Below are 17,010 nucleotides of genomic sequence, written 5' to 3' on the forward strand. Positions count from 1 at the left end.
GCATGTTCAATTTAATCATGAAATCAATAACACACAAAGAAGGAAAAGCATTTCATGAAAAATGCATTTTGTTTTATTTATTTTTATGACAGATTGTATAACAGGCTTTTTGGGACCAGAAATGCTATTCATTCAATACAAACAACTCTTCTGCAATCCAAAATGTTAAAATGATTTATTCTGTCTTGGCAGTAACAATGAACTATATGATTGACTTCATGTTTTCACAATCCATATTCATTTTAAGATCTGGCACCATGCCCCCACAAAAATATCAAATCCCCTGAAAAATAAAATATGGAATGGGGGGGGGGTGAATGACACATTTCGCATCTATAGTGATACTGGGATAGATGAAACATTTCTATCTCCGTACAGCTGACAGTAAGCTGAAATTTCAAATCAAGACACAATTGCTTCAGAACTAAGGATACACCATTTCATGTGATTAAATTAAATCTGTTTGGATTTACAGACATGCGCATATGTATATATGTGTGTGTGTGTGTGTGTGTGTATATATATATATATATATATATATATATATATATATGCTTTCGTAGATTTTCACGGGTACAGGAATGCAGGTTTTGGTGTCTTCGGGTGTCTTCCCGTGTAAGAGTTGGGGTGTCGCCTAGACACCCCAACTCTTACACGGGAAGACACCCGAAGACACCAAAACCTGCATATATATATATATATATATATATATATATATATATATATATATGCTTGCAGAAACTCTGCACATTTGGCAGTTCTGTTCTTGGCTGTTCTTGCCCCTTTCCTACAGTTAATTCAAGAGTCAATAACTTGCTTCCCACCAGATGTGAAACGGTCATTCCTCCTCATCCTGGAGAAGCTGGCGTTCTGGAGGAAGCTTGGGCTGCAACTTCTGCCAGCGCTCTGGAGGCCAGAGTATATGGGTTGCGCGAGCGTGTAGAAGTCCAAGAGAGACCTGGAAGAGGCAATCAAAACACAGGTGTAATAGTATGCAAGAAGATATAGTTTAGGGAGAGGAGGGCTTACGGCATTTCATAAACGTGTCGAGCAAGTTATACCAGCTGAGAAAGAGGACTGGATTTGTAGCTGGGATTAAACCCCCCCCCCCCCTTAAGTGGCGAATTCATTTCGGGCAAGCCTTCTGTCTAAAATGCAGAGACACTTCTAAAACAGGACCAATGCCGGGGAATTGTGATGATGATAAAGAAAGTGAAATGGGAATAAAAAAACCAAACTATATAAAATTTTAACAGCTTGTCCCATATAAAAATTGACAACTTAAATAAAGAAGCATAAAAGGTTACAACTTGCAACAGTTCTTTCTAAAGACTCGTTGAAGACAGAGCCCTTGGTGCCCTGCAGACTACATATGGAACTGTTGAAGGTACAGGCTGCCTGACTTTGTGCAACTGCGCAAGCAGATTTTGTGATGGTTTGTTATGGGGGAGGATCGCGATCTCTGTACCTGCAGCAAAAGCCAGAATCTCCTGCTGTGCCAAAGCCTGTCCTTCAATTTTCTTGAAAGACACACCAGAGGCAGCTTCATCTGCTCCTACTGCAGCTGCCCCCAAGCATAGCTTTCGATATGCTTGCACCACTTCTTCGCTAACTAGGGAAAACGTGCAGCAGAAATTTGACGTGTATATCTTATCTAATATTTATCTGATTGTATCAGCAATTTAATGTATATTTTGTGTAAGCTGTTTACAGGTTTTAGCAATTAAACTGTATTTAAGTCCTACTAAATAACAATAATGCTGTGGCAGAACATGGTAAAAAGAGCAATTAAGCATATTCAGTATGAAGAAGCAACCTACATTTCTTACTTCAATGTATTCAAAAGTTTGCTCCTATTTTTTTAATATAAACAGGACATCCAATGTTATTTGACATTTTAACTACCAGCTTGAGCTCACTGCATGTTTCTGAGTCGCTTTCATTTTAGGCTTTGTTTTTCAGTTATATAGATAGATGGATAAACAAACAAACAAATGAAAAATAAAATACAATTGATGAATTAAAAACATAAGCCTTTGAGAACAATGCATTGCTTCCAATACATAATGATTGACATTGTCAAAATATTAATAGGTGTCAACCTGGTTGGTTTACATCTGTACCACAATTGTAAATACAAAGTCCATTTCTTCTGAAAACTTTCTATGGAAGCCTTTCTTCCTTCCCACAGGTAAGCCACTATCTCATTCCACATCCTCCCTTTGCACTGTGCTACAGGTCCATATGCACCAAACCAGCAAGTCCGCTCCAACAAACTTTCCCATTTCATTAGTTTGAAAAGGAAACAAGAGGCAGCTTGACTCAGTTGCAATGCAAGAATATTCAGAAGTTCTATTCTCTAGAAAATATGAATCCATCAAGGGAAAATTAAAACTCTACTTCAGGAGATACAGACTGGGCTTGCATGAGTCAGCAACACAGCTCTCCAGAGGTCTAAGGCTAAACCTTCTCCCTAAGCCACCCCATCTCTTCCCAGGCTACACCCACCAATGACCCACTGTCTTCAAGTGTTTTTGCCTGGCTGGAATGTGCTCTGCCTGGCTGTGATAATGCCTCCTGCTCAGAGCTGGTTCACCAATGAGGCAGTGTGAAGCACCCACCTCAGGCATTAAGAAGTGCAAGAAGTGGCGCCCTGATTACCCTACTACTGCCGCTGCCAAAATGCGAGGGGCAGATGTTCCAAAGTGTGGCATTGCCACTCGTCCTCCTCACCCCCGGGACTGAGAAGACACATGACAACACTTTGTGGAGCACTCTTGGCTCTTGCTGAGTTTGGGCAGGAGGCATTATTGCGATTGCAGAAGTGAGGGGTGGGGGCCACGGCAGGTAGGGGAGGGAAAAGCACAGTCCCATGTTGCCTCAGGTGGCAAAACAGGATAGGCCACCCCTGCTTCTGCTTGCCTGCATGGAGGTTTGTGTGTCTAAATGTGGAATGCCACCACTGCGATGCAAAGATTTTTCAGGAAGGAATACAGCCCACGGGCTGGAAAAGATTCCCTACCTCTGATCTCAAGGGCTTAGAATGCCCGTGTGACCCACAGCAAAACAAAACAAAATCAAGAATGCCCGATAAACAAAAACAAAACAATTCCAAAAGCACAAAAATGTCTTTAAAAAGACAAGCGGCAACCGACACATTTAAACTACCAGGGTTTTAAAAGAACAGTGATTTTAAAAATGGGAGGATAAGAACATATTTGAATGGCACCTCAAAAAATGACAAAGTGGGCATCTGGTCTGCTTCTCTGAGGAGGAGGCATCATGAAGGCATCACTACAACTGAAAATACCCTTTCCCCTTCTCTTCCTGCTTTGTGTCTGAAAGTGGGGGGGGGTCCACTATCTAAGTGTTTGGGTGAACATGAAGCATGCATGCAAACCCCACCCCTAATATCTTGCCTGTGCCCCAGTGTCACTAGGCTCCCAATTGCTAGGAGGCTTCTAATCACAGCCATGTGAACACAGTTAGAACCTCCCTTCAGAACTCAACATTCAACAAACAGAGAGAGAAAGTGGAATCAGTGGTTGTGGGGGCATTGGGGACAGGGCCCGATGCATGAGCCTGGCCTCTGGTTTAAGCGGCTTCCAGGAGTGTACTGGAATGCCCAGGACAGCAAACCCAGAAGTGCCCTCTTCCTAAAGCACACAAAACCTGAGAAATATTAAGAGTTCTCGTCCATAACCTTCCCATCACTTTTTCTTTTCTGACATAGAAAAGTTAAAAGCTAATGCAGCACCATTTGCTGGTGAGAGGACTATTATCGGCAAATTTTCTCTTCATTTCCCACAGGGGATGCATATGTTACATAGCCTATTATGCCATAGTCAGAACTCATTCCAATCAAATTATGTGGGAGATGAAAGTGTTTTATCCTTGTGGTTCTATCCTTTTTGCATGTGCCTGTTACATGGCACTCTCTGGGCAGCTTTGCCTGGGAATACTTTAGCTTGGCACCACATGCCTTGCCTAAGGAACTTCCAATTCTAACTGATCCTATATTTAGCTTCTAAATGACAGTCTAAATATTGGGCTTAGCAAGACTTCACTAACTACCTGAAGTGTGATTCTTCGCAAATGGGTTTTATTTTTTATAGATTTAAAGAATTCACAGTGCACTGGGGCATCGCCTGCCTCCGCGAAGGCTAAGTAGCTCATAAATACAATGGCCACGAACTAGAACTGCTTCCAAACGCTGAACAAAAGAGCCAAAGCAAACTCAAGCTGCCAGCAGGTTTTCCATTCGTGGAGGTGGAACCATGTTTTACACACCAGGCTGTGCACTAGTCACTGCAAGGATTATGCACTCACCCATGGCCCTTTGGGTGGATTGTGATCAAAATGGTATCCAATAGGGGAACTGTATCGGGAAGTTTTTAATGTTTGATGTTTTATTATGTTTTTATATTCTGCTGGAAGCCACCCAGAGTGGCTGGGGTAATAATAATAATAATAATAATAATAATAATAATAATAATAATAATAATAATAATTCTGTATGCATCACACAACACAATGGAGAAGAAGGTAGAGGGTCCCAGGTTCAATCCCTGTCAGTTTCAGATACAGCTGGGAGAAAACCCTGTTGGGAACTCTGACGTCAGTGAAGGCAATACAGAACTAGATGGATCCATGATCTGATTCAGCACAAGGCAGCTTCCTACGCACCACCACAAGATCACATGTAACACTGCTGAAACATCATGTTTCTTTCCTGGTCAAAGCCTCATAATCACTCAACTGGGGGGCAGGGAAGTATCAGCACACTATTACATATGCAATGAGAGCCTGTGTTTTCAATTCCCAAAGCTACACACACACAAACACACACACACTTTACAAATAAAGCACTAGGTTTATTAATAGGTTTTCGTCTGGTCTTCTGTCATGAGTCGGAGTTAGGAGTTAGGAGTAGGTCAGCAATAAAAAACAACAGCAGCAGTGTCAGTGAACTCTTTACTCAAAGAAACCAAAACACTGCAGGCCTAGTGATCACAGCAACTCTTCCCAGTACGTCTTGCCCCAATGACACAATTGCGAGGACAGAAGGTCCCATCTTCCCACCACTTTCCAAGGCACAGCAGACTAAGGCTCTGTCATCTTGTGTCTCTTTGCTCCGCCCTCTCAATTTCGCTGCATGTTCTGGGAGACCAGAAGGGGAGGGAGTTGGTCACAGCAAGAGGGGGATACTCCCTGGATTCTTCAGCAACCTGCCGCCTCTCTGTCTCCTGCCCCCCTCTCTCCTGCCTGATTCTGGACTGCTCTCTGCCCTAGCCTCTTCCTGCTCACTTAAACCTGTTGCCTCTTCAAGCTTCCGACACCTCGTCCTCCCAGTCTTCTTCTTGTGGCCACTCATTGTCATCCCACCAAGCCCCTGGCTCTGAACCTTCTTGGCCTGGGAGTTCCCTTGGGGGTTCTTCAGGTGGTGCCTCCCACCAGTCCTCTGAATTCAGCCATGACATCTTCTGACCAACTGGCCAGGCACCAAATGAATTAGAAATTCATCAGCATTCTGGCAAGCAACACCAATAAGCAATAGCTCTGCACTGCTCACAACATAAAGCCAGCCAGAACTTTGACCGGAATAGGTTGCGCAATTATGTTTGGATGTTAACTACTGTGCCACAAACCCTTTCCACTGCCAAATACAAGTAAGTTTGGGAAAAGGAGATAGTGAGGAAAACATCTGTCTGGCTTCTGCTGGACCCAATACAGGCCCTAGGCAGTATTCCTGAAAATCTGGAGGACCAGCAAAACCATTTTGTTCTAAAGAATTATTCATGATTGAGACAGGAGGTCTTCAATCATTGCTTCTGATTGCTCAGCTGACCAGAAAATGTGAAGGCTAGTTCTTGGAATACCTTGAAAATATAGATAGATAGAAACATTTATATTCTACCCTTTAACCTGAGGTTTCCCTTGGTGGTAATTAGGCAGCATGTATCCTGAGGGTTTGGAAAAGGGTTAGATGGAGCATTTGGATTGCGTTCCTACAACTTTTTATGACAGCCTGAGGTAACCATCAGGTGTATTCTGCACCACTGTTGTTACTACCACTGCAGCAGAATTTTACACACATCTTTGGGTGCATAAAAATATTCTGCTGCAGTAAAAAATAAAAAAGGCCAGAAAGTGCATTCAAATTGCTCTCTGGAACTCTTAACTTTTCCTTATGGTTTGGGTTGCTTAGGCCCCTGAGCTTTCGGGAGGCACAACACTGACACCTACCCTGAGCCCTCCTTTAAAAAAAACAAAACCCTGTCCCAGTGCTCACACTGAACACATGCTAAAATGTTGATGAATTTCCATGGGGACTTAAAACTGAACTTAAGATTGGAAAAAGGAGAACTAGAAAAACTGAAACTGACATATTTGCTAATCCTTACTGTAGCATCAACTCTGGGGCACTAGAGGTTTAAATGCCAGCTGGACCCAACCACCCAGTGTTGCTCAAAGTCCTACTGCAACAGGTAAGCCTGCCAGGCCCACAAACAGAGAAGAAAGGTCCACCCAAAGGCATTTTGCCCTGCATCCCCCTCAAACTTGGAGCCAACACAATCTCTATCAATTCATCTAAACTCTAAAATAAAGAAAAATAACATGACAAAAAGTTCCTAATAAGAAAAAGGCAAAATCCTTTCAATTAGAATATGAAATACCATTTTTAAAAGGTCACAAATGACGTAAGTATTTATATGTTTCAGGATTTCTTATGGATGTTAACGTACCTGAACTAACTTAAAGCCCGGAGTGCAGACATTGTGCACCCCAATTAAGAGGTCATGTTTTAAAAGGATAAACTTTTACATATGCTTTTAGATCAGAGGTCCCTGGCAGCTGTGTGCAATTTCTTTAAAACAGTCTGAGCACGCGAGGACAATTTTCTCATAAAATGGCTACATTTACTCAAGGCTCTATTTTTTCATCACTCTGAGGCTCTTCAGAATTAATCTTGGGCATAGTAGAGGCTTGGGTACCTTCAGCTATTTCCCGTTAAGAAGGATTTTTTTAAAAAAAGCAGGAAGTTCAGAATTTTATGCAAATAGACACCAACCACCCCCAAGGAATATCTCTAGCTAATTCTCATGATTTAATTTCCCAGGAATCATGTGTATGCACCAATTTCTCCTCTCTCTCTCTTCTACATAATCAAATCACTGGAGTTGAAGTGGCCTGTATCTAATTTAATATTTTGTAGCTTGATTAAACAGGTGCTGAATTACTTGAATATAATTTGGTTAGTTAACAATGCACACTATTGATACCAGATCACTTCTGTTGCTGGATTTATACACCAGTTCCCATGAAATGTTACACTTAAATTGGTATGGCAGATTTCGAGATGGGCTGCTTTCGTATTTCAAGTCGATAAACCTTCTGAACCTAAGCATTTTCACTAGTGCGTAATCCTAAAATCCCAAATGATTCATATTTTGTGACACTATGCAAATTCAATGAATTTTATGCTCCATCTAAAATAAGCCTCCTCATATTGCCCTATTAATGAAGTTGAAAATATGATCTAATTTGTGTGTGTGTGTTAAAGAGGAGTCTGAAAGTATTTCCTGTTACACTTCCTGTTTGGTGCACTACTGTGACACATATAAGAAGCCCACTTCCTCTCTTTTATGAAGCTGTGTCTTTCACTGTGACTCAGCCATGTTCCAGGATATGTCGCAGTTGAAAATGAATGCAACTGTTCTGTGAAGACAGGGGACTCAGCTACACAGCTGCAAATAAAACGTTTTAAATGTGTTGTAAAGTGCAATATACAAATGTGACACTAGATGGGGATGGTGAGCTATGCAAATGTCAACGTATTTTTCAAAAGACTTTTTTTAAAAAAAGAATTTTCACAGCGTTTTTTATATCTGTGTAGATTCCACCAGGGTTGAAGAACCTGTGACATTTCAGGCACTGGTGCACTCTAACTCCCACCAGTCCCAGCCAGTATGGTCAATTGTGGGGATGCTGGGAGTTGCAGTCTATCAGTCTATCAGTGGCTGCCAGCAATGACGTCAGTGTTCTATCTCCACTGCCTGGGGCAATACACCTCTCAGTGTCAGTTCCTTAGAATCATAAGTGGGGAGAATGCTATTGTGTGTCAGGTCCTGCCTTCAGGGTTCCTGTAGGCATCTATGAGAATATGATGCTGGACTAGGTAGGGCATTGGTCTGATCCAACAGGCTCTTTTGTTCTTAGTCCAGCAAGATCTGGTGGTTCACAGATACTCACCCCACCTCATACTTTCTGGGAGCTGAACTACAGTGGTAACTCGGGTTAAGTACTTAATTTGTTCTGGAGGTCCATACTTATCCTGAAACTGTTCTTAAGCTGAAGCACTGCTTTAGCTAATGGGGCCTCCTGCTGCCGCCGCGCCACCGGAGCCCGATTTCTGTTCTTATCCTGAAGCAAAGTTCTTAACCTGAAGCACTATTTCTGGGTTAGTGGAGTGTGTAACCTGAAGCATATGTAACCTGATGCGTATGTTACCCGAGGTACCACTGTACATGAATAGTGTGCAAAAGGCGGTAGTGTTATTAAACTAGGGATTAGTTTTCTTCTGTTTCTTAAAAATTAATGGAAATTCAGCCCAGTGTAAAAATACACTGCTGCATAATTAAGAGCAACGTAAACACAATGCCAAAATGGGAACACTTAGCTAGCACTCTGCCTACAGAACTAACAAAATGTACTACAGATGGGGGAAAAACCTGCTGGGTCAAATTAGATTGCTTGTCTTTAAGAAAGGCTATTACAATGGATTGTGATATTCAGCTGTAGGTGTAAAACAATCTTATGGCAAATTATCTGCTTATATGGTTCTCTTCAAAATTAAGCCACGGTTCACTGGGGATAAACATGTTTGCTTTTTAGAATGCGTTTGTAGAATGTTGCTGAAACTTAATACCAAGGGCATAAAAAGCATAAATTAGTATTCTTTATATGTTCCTGAACCTACCTACTATTAGTAGAAGTGCCGAAAGCATGTCCTTAGGTGCAGTGGTGGAGCTTTATGCTCCGGCACTGGGGGGGATGGAGAGCAGGCGGGGGCTGGGCTGGCACTCATCCTGGGGATGTGGCATGTGTCCTGGGGGCATGGCACACCACCTGCGGGGGCGTGGTGCCCAGCACGGGTGGGGGGTAGCCAAGATGGCACCCCACTGGGATCACACTGCCAGGGATGGTGCGCTCCCCCCGCACTCCTCTTCCTCTGTCAGTGCTTAGGTGCTTTTAAGAAAATTTGCATTCTATGTATTTCTGATCTCAGGCTATAGGAATCTGGGAGAAAACCCAAATGCGGAGTCACCCCCCTACCCCCCCCCCAAAGTCAGACTCAATTTTCCTATTTAGGGACCAGATCCATGTCCATTTTATTACTAGATCTAGATAAAAGTGCCACAAGTGAGCTTGTTATAAAGCCTTCTTGGGTGCTGACCACTCTCTCTTCCATAGCTACTTCTTTTTTTCAGGAGAAAGAACTTAATAATGTGTTCCATATGATGAGGGATAGATAGCCTCCACCCATCCAACATAAGATCTGGTCCAGATATAACTCAGAGTAAATGGATTAATTTCCAGAATATCCAGAAACTTTATCTGGACTATAGGTTCTTATTAGGCTGCTTTGTGCTGATGCAAAGTGATGATATCATCACTTATGCTTGGGTCTTGCAGGCTTAGGGAAATTATGTGGTTTAATACATACAACCCTCCCCACTTCATCCATTACATGTTACCTACAGGATATGCATGACCACTGCAAGAATCTTTTTTCATATCCTGAAGAAGCAATTTAGAATAGGAAACCTCGTAGAATTTCATAGCTTTTCTGGCAAAACCAAAAAGCAAATGTTATTATTACTATTATTCTGAAAACACAGAACATTAATATTCATAAGCCACACTAGAATACACAAATGTTTAAAACGAGTTCACAAAATCAACAAATACTGTTTAATCTTATGTTCCCAAAACTCCTTCTGATGGGGATGGGGAAAAAACAAAAACAGAAAACAAAACTTCCAAATATATCAGAAGCTTCACAACTTATCCAATACATTTAAACAATATAATTTTATCCTGCACTATATTGTTTGAATACATAAGGAAGATTGAGCATTTTACAACAAAGCTTCTATTCTCTTATCTGTCTTCTCTAGTTCTGAAAATATTTCTGAGTTTCAGCATATACACTGCCAACCACTCTCTCAGTGTTGGAGGGTCCTTCTGTTTCCATTTATGAGTAATTACCATTCTGGCCGCTGTTAAAAGATGTATAATCATTTTGCTATCTTCTCAGAATACTTGTCTCAAATTCCAAATGTTGCTTAAAGGTTCAGATTCCCTTGTTAGCAGCTTGATAGCGTCTCTGGCTTGGAAGTACTGAAAATAAGAGAGCTTTTGCACATCTGTTGACCTCGTAATCTCATTGGAAGTTTTCACCAAAGCATTTCTCCAATTTGGTGACCCACACTTCTCTCCCATAATTGAGTAATGCCTACTGCCAGGAAGAGAAAGAGAAGAGAGGAACAGGCCTGGAAACTGCCAGAGAGAAGGTGATAAGTCACTGATATAGCAGTCTAAACAGCCATGGCTTCCCCCTAAAGAATTCTGGGAACTATCACTGGTAAAGGGTGGAGGGAACTGTTGCTCTGTGAGGGGTCTCCAGACAACTCCCTGAACCCTTAAAAACTACAGTTCCCAGGATTATTTGGGAGAAGCCATCAGAGGCCATTTTAGGCCAATGTGACCTGTGTGGCTACACTGGGTGCCGCGCTGCACAACAATGCTGTAGAATGGAGTTTGAGAGGCAGAAAGGGCACCGCTGAATTTTAGAGGCCAAAGACAGCCACTGAAATCATGACTATATAAAGAGATACAACACAGCTTTAAAGTATGGTGTTGTCTAGGGTTGCCATACATCCGGGATTCGGCCGTCGTAAACAGTGTCTGGTCAGAATGCACAGAAATGTCTGGGGAAATCTGGACATAGGGCAACCCATGTCAGAAGTGTAGATTCCGGCAAAATTAAAAATAGCCCAAAAGCTAAAAAAAAAAAAAAAAAAATTGCAAAAAAAGCTCACCAACTTTGGACTAAGCTCAACAACTTTCGCGTTCCGATTCCCACTTGTTGAAATATGGCAACCCTAGTGTCAGGGTTCAGATGCAGGTCAGAACTCAAGACGCAGAGATAAGCAGAAAAGTTAGCTCCTTATTCTAGAAAACAGCATACCAGAGACCAATGCCTACCAACAGGACTGGCCCCCATGAAACACTTGCCAGGACTGAAGGTCTCTGTATTCTACTTCCCATTAAGTCTCCTTCCAAGCCGGATGTCTGCCAAACAGCCTTAAACCACGTTGGGGAGGGGCCACCTGTGCTCTTTGTTCTGCAATGCTCTCTGTGACCTTGGAGACAAGACGGGAGGAGAGCTAACTACAATGGGAAAAGCAAGCTTTGTGGATCCTCCTGCAGCTTCTGGCCCCTCCTTCTCTGCTTCATGTCCTGAGTCTGCATTGCATTCTGCATCTGGCTCTTCTCTCTCACTCTAGCCCGTTGCTTCTTCAGTCTCCAATCAGTCCTTCCCCACCCTTCACCTTCTGACCTGTCCTCAGTGTCCTACTGCCACTCCTTGGGCTCTGAGGCTTCCCAAGGAGGTTCCTCAGTCAGTGCCTCCCACCACTCCTCTTCATACAGCCAGTACCTGGCAGGTGTGACCAGAGTTGCTCAGCTGCAAGAGCATTTGCATTTTTGAGCCACCCTTCCCTCGCATCTCTGCAGCCAAGTGGGCAGTGGCAGCAGAGCAACGCAACTAGGATTAAGTTTGGGCATAGCAACAAACCACAGTGAGCAAGCATCATTTTAGATTAAGGTTTGCTGATCCTAAGTAAACCAGCTGGTGAGCCTGGTCAGGTTCAGATCTCAGAAAAGCAACCACAAAGCTGGGGAAACAGCACTGGCCAGGGGTGCAAAAGATTATAATTGCCTGAAATAAAATTGCTTCCAGGCCAGATACATTTTGAGCCAATCCTTCCCTGAAGGCACTTTTTGAACAGAAATTCTCATCAAATGCAAGGGAGACCAAAGTGACCCCTGTGGTACAAACAAGCCATAGCTAAGTGAAACAGGTAATTGTCTAGCACGATGTATCACATTCTACCTCTCTCTGACCTTGTGGACCTTTCTTTTTCTCTGTTCTTACATTTCAGTTTTCTGTTCTCCTTCCCATATTCTGAGACAAAGCCCTTAAATGGCACAAATGATACAGACCAAAAAACAAAAACAAACACCCTACCTAATTTATACATTTTCTGTTTCCAGAAATTGAGGTTGAGGTCACGGATACTAAGGTTTTCAGTGTAGAATATCTGAGCTCCCGCCTATCACACGGCAGTTAAGAGGGGGTTTTTGCAGTGCAGATACTTGTATCTTAAAAAGAACCTGATGTTTCATTAGTATTAGAGTAGCATCTCCAATTATAGAACAAACCTAAGGTTCATTCCATCAATTACATAGTGTTACTTTTGTGAGCAAGTCCTTAATTTTGTGCTTGAAAGCCTGCTTGCATTGGTGTTAGGAGTACGCAGATTATAGAGCAGAAAAAGTGTTACATAATGTACTTTTGCAGAGATTGTCAATTAGAGACAATCACTGAATCAGAGCCTCCCATTTCTGATTACACTGGAAATCAGGCATTAAGTATCACTGCAGACACATTTCAGCCTCGCTCCAAGGATCTCATCTGTGGAGGGATAAAACAACCCCAGGTTTCAATATTTTTAGGTATGATTTTAAATTGACCACCTTCTAGTGACAGGACTAAGGCTCAGGAAGGTGACTAAGGCTCAGGAAGGTCCATAATCCATTTCCAGACTTTATTCATATAGTGGTACCTTGGGTTACAGACGCTTCAGGTTACAGACGCTTCAGGTTACAGACTCTGCTAACCCAGAAATAGTACCTCGGGTTAATAACTTTGCTTCAGGAAGAGAACAGAAATTGTGTGGAGGCGGCGGCACAGTGGCAGCGGGAGGCCCCATTAGCTAAAGTGGTATCTCAGGTTAAGAACAGTTTCAGGTTAAGGGTGGACCTCCAGAACGAATTAAGTTCTTAACCTGAGGTACCACTGTATTAGCTTTGCCTTATGGACAGTTTTCTTTACCAGGCTATTCCTGCTGGCAGATCTGTTTCTCACTCAAGCTATCCTGGCAACCAGTAGCAAACAGTGGGGTAAATGTGTGATGTGGCTGCATTTGGGATGCAGGATTAAGGATCAGCATAGCATACTGTCTGACCAGGACTGGGGAACCCAAAGTCCAAATTCACACTTGAAACAAATTGGGTAACCTTGGGCTAGTCGCTATCTCTCAGCTTAACCTACCTCACAGGTAGCACCTTTGTAAAGGTATTGTTCTGCTATACCCTAGCCACTCTAGCAACGTCTCCAAAATCAGCTGAACAAACAGTGGGCAGATGGGGATGGGGGCATGACTGTGGGCTGTCAGACCTGACATGGGCTTCCTGGAGATATCTGCCTGACTGTTGATGGGAAAAGGATACTGCACTACTGGAAGGTAATTTCAAATGTGGTATGAATTAAAAGGGTGGCTTTTGCATGGGGTGGGGAAAAATTTTTGTGTGTACCCCCACACATAAACACACACATTATTTTGTGTGATTTCAAGCACATGACTTTTTTAAATCTGTCATCAAGCATACACACTAAAATACAGCACATATTATACAGACAGAAGAAAATGGAGGACTTTAAGTATTATCTCCCCACATCCCATGTCTTTAACAAAGGGCTTCACTGTGAGTGCTAATAATTCGATCAAATGCACCAACAGAAAAGTCCAGCACACTCATTCCTACGAGCTGACCTCTGTTCCAGATCAATGAACTCTTTGAATTACCACAGGCTGATTACTAAAAGACATGCAATGGTTAATTAAGTTCTCTCTCTGTCTGCCTTCTCAAAAGGTCTCCGTGTAACTAAGGTTAACTAACTTACAGCAAATCCCTCCTAGCCTGGAAATATTCCATGGATATATTCACTTGCAAGTCTCTTCCACAGCTGTGAGATGTTAATGTTAGGAAACCATTTGAAGATTTCTCATTGCAGATTGTTAATTGTCTCTTTCGTCAAAAAGGTGAATGGGAAACCTCTTCACATTCTGGACTCTGCATCCATAATCAAGGTGTTGGGCAAAATGGTGAGCAAGTGGAACAGTCTTACCTTTTGCTTCACTTTATTATTTATTATTATTAAAAATATGTGCAAAATATATATAGAAGAGTCTACCCAGAAAAAAGTCATGCTGAGCTCAAAAGGCCTTACTCCCAGTTAATTGGCTATTAGATCAGAGCTACAGTTTACAACACTGATATGTGAAACTGTTTCAGAGTTTGCAGCATTCAGTTTTTTTGTCCCTTCCATGAATTCACTGGAATTCAGACTCTAAAATGGCTGTATCTTAAGTAATGTGTCACAATGCATTTATGTCTGCATGGACTGTTAATGAGTTATGAAGACGAAGTTGCAATGGTTGGAGCATTAGCTTCTGAAACCACTAAGCCCTATAACTCTGTCACTGGTGGACTGGTGAGTCAGACGTTGTAGTCTTCCCCTGGAGACTTAGGAAACTGACTGGATTCCAGAGTACTCACAGGTTTTGACAGATGCTTTGCAGCCCGAGTGAAATGTAGAACAGCAAATGGCCATTGTTTGGCCATTGATGTAATTGCTTTCGGAGTTTCCTGCCATCAGTTTTTGGTATGTGATTTTAGCTTCTGTAATTGACTGAGGCGGTTGTGACAGTGGAAAAAAATATTCTCTTCTAACATCACATCTATAGTGAACAGCTCGTTAAATTAAAATTTATATATTTATCTTCTGCCTACTGTGATGGATTTCTTCCTATGCTGATGACAAAATGTCCTCTATTTTCCTTGATTTGAGAGCCGAATTTCAAGTCAGAGTTCCAGGTATAGAATTTCCTTTTAGGTCAGCCCTTTTCAGTCTTAGATTCCTAGTTGTTGTTGAACTACAACTCCCATCATCTCTGGCCACAGGCCTTGCTAGCCAGGGATTATGGGAGTTGTATTCCAACATCTGAGGACCCAACGTTGAGAAAGGTCGTTTCAGATGAACCATTCATTTCTGTGATTTTGTATTATTTTATAGTATTTTATGCTGTACAATATATTGATATTTTATGTGAGTAGGAGGTATATACTTTTGCAAAATAAATGAATGAATAGAAAACTCAGTGTCATATTACCAGCTCAATTTCCAGCTATGGTTTTATATACTAACATCAGGAGCAAGCAGTTACAGCCAGGGTCAACATCTGTCCTGGATCAATATCTTTCCAGATTGGTAAAAACCACCATGAAGATCTGTGGGGGGCTTTTAATCACTCTGGTAGAGGTGAAACCACCTACAGTGTACACCACAGAACGGTTGCCTGATCTCTCAGTGTCATGAGGTTGGATGAGTTAAATAAAGAAGAGCAATAAGGATAACACTAAGAGCTGGGAAAGCTGAAGGAAATCAAGCACTAAGTGAAACTGTGAGGCTGAGTCTGTGGTTCAGTCATGCAGATACGACCCAATACAAAGTATATTTAATAGCATGATCACTATCTCCTTTTTTTGTCCTGCTGTAAGACATAGGTTACAGAAATCTCTACTTCGTTAACTTCTTTTTAAATGTAGTTTTACTTTGAAAAATAAATTAAGCAGGATTTATAGTAGATTTAAAATGTATCTATTGAACTAAGTCAGCACATTCCAGCACTAGCCATAAAATACGAAGGACACATGTATGAAAGTGACTTAATGGTCTCTAAGATAAGCTCTGGGGAAGACTTCACTGGGGTGTCACATTTGTTTCTGATGAGGGCTATTATTTCCAGTGGCTATAACACTAGCAGTACTACAACCTGCCAAATCTTATCAGAGAAACATGAAAGCCTTAAGGAGTACAGAGAAAGAGAGATGTACAAATGCCACTAGTTTATGTGGAGGTTTTGCATTTCTGAAGTTTTAACTGTGTGCGTATGTACATCGTCAGTATAATTTGAAATTTCAACTTTGAACTATTTCCGAGTGCTGCAATGTGGTTAGCCCTTGCGCAAAAGTTCAGGCTGCTGGAGGGTTTGGACCTGGAATTACATGGTTTGTTTTTTTTAGTTTATGGAATACAGCAGCCACAGAACCCACATCATCTGTGGGTGTTAAGGGGCAAGGAAGCACCAGATTATATGCCATTTAAATCATTTCATAGTCTGGAACAAAGCCACCCCCCATCAAAAATGCCAAGATGTTTCTGGCTGCTCGGCTAACTATTCCTATGAAGCTCTTGAACTTGCTGCAGGGTACTTCATGCCTGGACCTGAGACCTCCTGATTTGGATGGAGGAAAAGGACATAGGGAATTAATCTTCCATATTAGCCTGATGGTCGTCTGGAGTAACATTTATCGTATCCACTAGAGGAAGGGATTATTTTTACTTGTACATTTGCACACTGGTGCTTCATTTATTTCATTCAGACTTTTGTTTGGTGTCATCTATTTTGATAAAGTTTCTTGTGGGAGAAATCAAGTAAGAGCTAGTATGGTGTCGAGATTAGAGTGTTGAACTAGAACCTTGGAGACCATGATTCAAATTCCTACTCACCTAAGAGGTTCACTGGGTGACCTTGGAATACTCACGGTCTCTCAACCCAATCTACCTCACAGGGTTGCTTTGCAACTTCCTTTCTAAATGGGCTAGAGATTTTTATATAAAAAACAAAGGAAGAAAGTCGAGCACCTGTGGCTCCTCCTGGTAGGGGAGTCCAACCGCATGCATACTCTAATTGCACCATTATAAATATGGGCCTGTAAGGACCCCAGGAATTCCTACTGCCTGGTGTCCCCCCCAAAAATCAGTTGTCAATCACAGCTCCGCCTTCACTCATTGGCTAAGAACACTGACAAGCA

General features: G+C 42.0%; 1 protein-coding gene across 1 annotated transcript in view; it reads right to left on the reverse strand.

Moving 5' to 3' along the window:
- Positions 1–685: 685 nt before the first annotated feature.
- IMMP2L (inner mitochondrial membrane peptidase subunit 2) overlaps positions 686–17,010 on the reverse strand; it is a 479,372-nt gene continuing 463,047 nt past the window's right edge. Inside the window, exon 6 of the mRNA XM_081211867.1 lies at positions 686–958. Within this exon, the coding sequence (XP_081067993.1) occupies positions 839–958 (120 nt within the window). The 3' untranslated portion in view covers positions 686–838. The remainder of the gene's footprint in view (positions 959–17,010) is intronic.

This window comes from Podarcis bocagei (assembly GCF_964188305.1).
Source record: "Podarcis bocagei genome assembly, chromosome: 10".
Taxonomy (NCBI): domain Eukaryota; kingdom Metazoa; phylum Chordata; class Lepidosauria; order Squamata; family Lacertidae; genus Podarcis; species Podarcis bocagei.